The sequence below is a fragment of the Pediculus humanus genome, genomic scaffold, assembly GCF_000006295.1.
Source record: "Pediculus humanus corporis 1103172107455 genomic scaffold, whole genome shotgun sequence".
Classification (NCBI taxonomy): domain Eukaryota; kingdom Metazoa; phylum Arthropoda; class Insecta; order Psocodea; family Pediculidae; genus Pediculus; species Pediculus humanus.
The window spans coordinates 239,486-240,004 of NW_002987075.1; the positions used below are offsets into that span (position 1 = coordinate 239,486).

At 33.9% G+C, this 519-nt stretch overlaps 1 protein-coding gene across 1 annotated transcript in view; it reads right to left on the reverse strand.

Annotated features, from left to right (window-relative positions):
- The window catches only part of Phum_PHUM105220 (uncharacterized protein), a gene marked incomplete at both ends in the record, with an annotated part of 1,857 nt that extends 1,338 nt beyond the window's left edge, over window positions 1-519 (reverse strand). The window contains one exon of the mRNA XM_002423987.1: window positions 21-519. Within this exon, the coding sequence (XP_002424032.1) occupies window positions 21-519 (499 nt within the window). The remainder of the gene's footprint in view (window positions 1-20) is intronic.

A 519-nucleotide genomic window follows, 5' to 3' on the forward strand; every position in this document is an offset into this window, starting at 1 on the left:
TCTTATTATTCCCATCAAACCACTTCCGGAATTGTTCATACATTCCATTAGAGTAATGGGTACAATGTCGGCCGGATTTGAAGATATATATTCAATGCTATCAAATGAATCTGTTTTCTTGAGGCCACAAAAAGCATTATGAGAATCACAATTTAAATTATCATTTGGAAATGTTATTTTATCATCTCCCGATTTCCAACTGAATTTATTTACAACATCCAAGCTTTTCCCATTCCCATCTAAGAAAACATCATCATCAAAAACCTCCAGGTAGTCTTCAACCTGAGGAATGGTATGATCATTCGCATACTGCATTTCCAAATCAAAATCATTTAAACTGAAATTAGATTCTTCTTTTTCACCCGGTGACAGTTTGCTTTTTGACAAATCCTTTAGAAAGTCTTGCTGAAACCAGCTGCAATCTTGATATCTTTCGCACTCCATTTTCTTTTTGTTTGAAAATTCGTAAAACATTTCTCTTTCTGATTGGTCTTCCCGACTTGAGTTGTAATTTTTCAT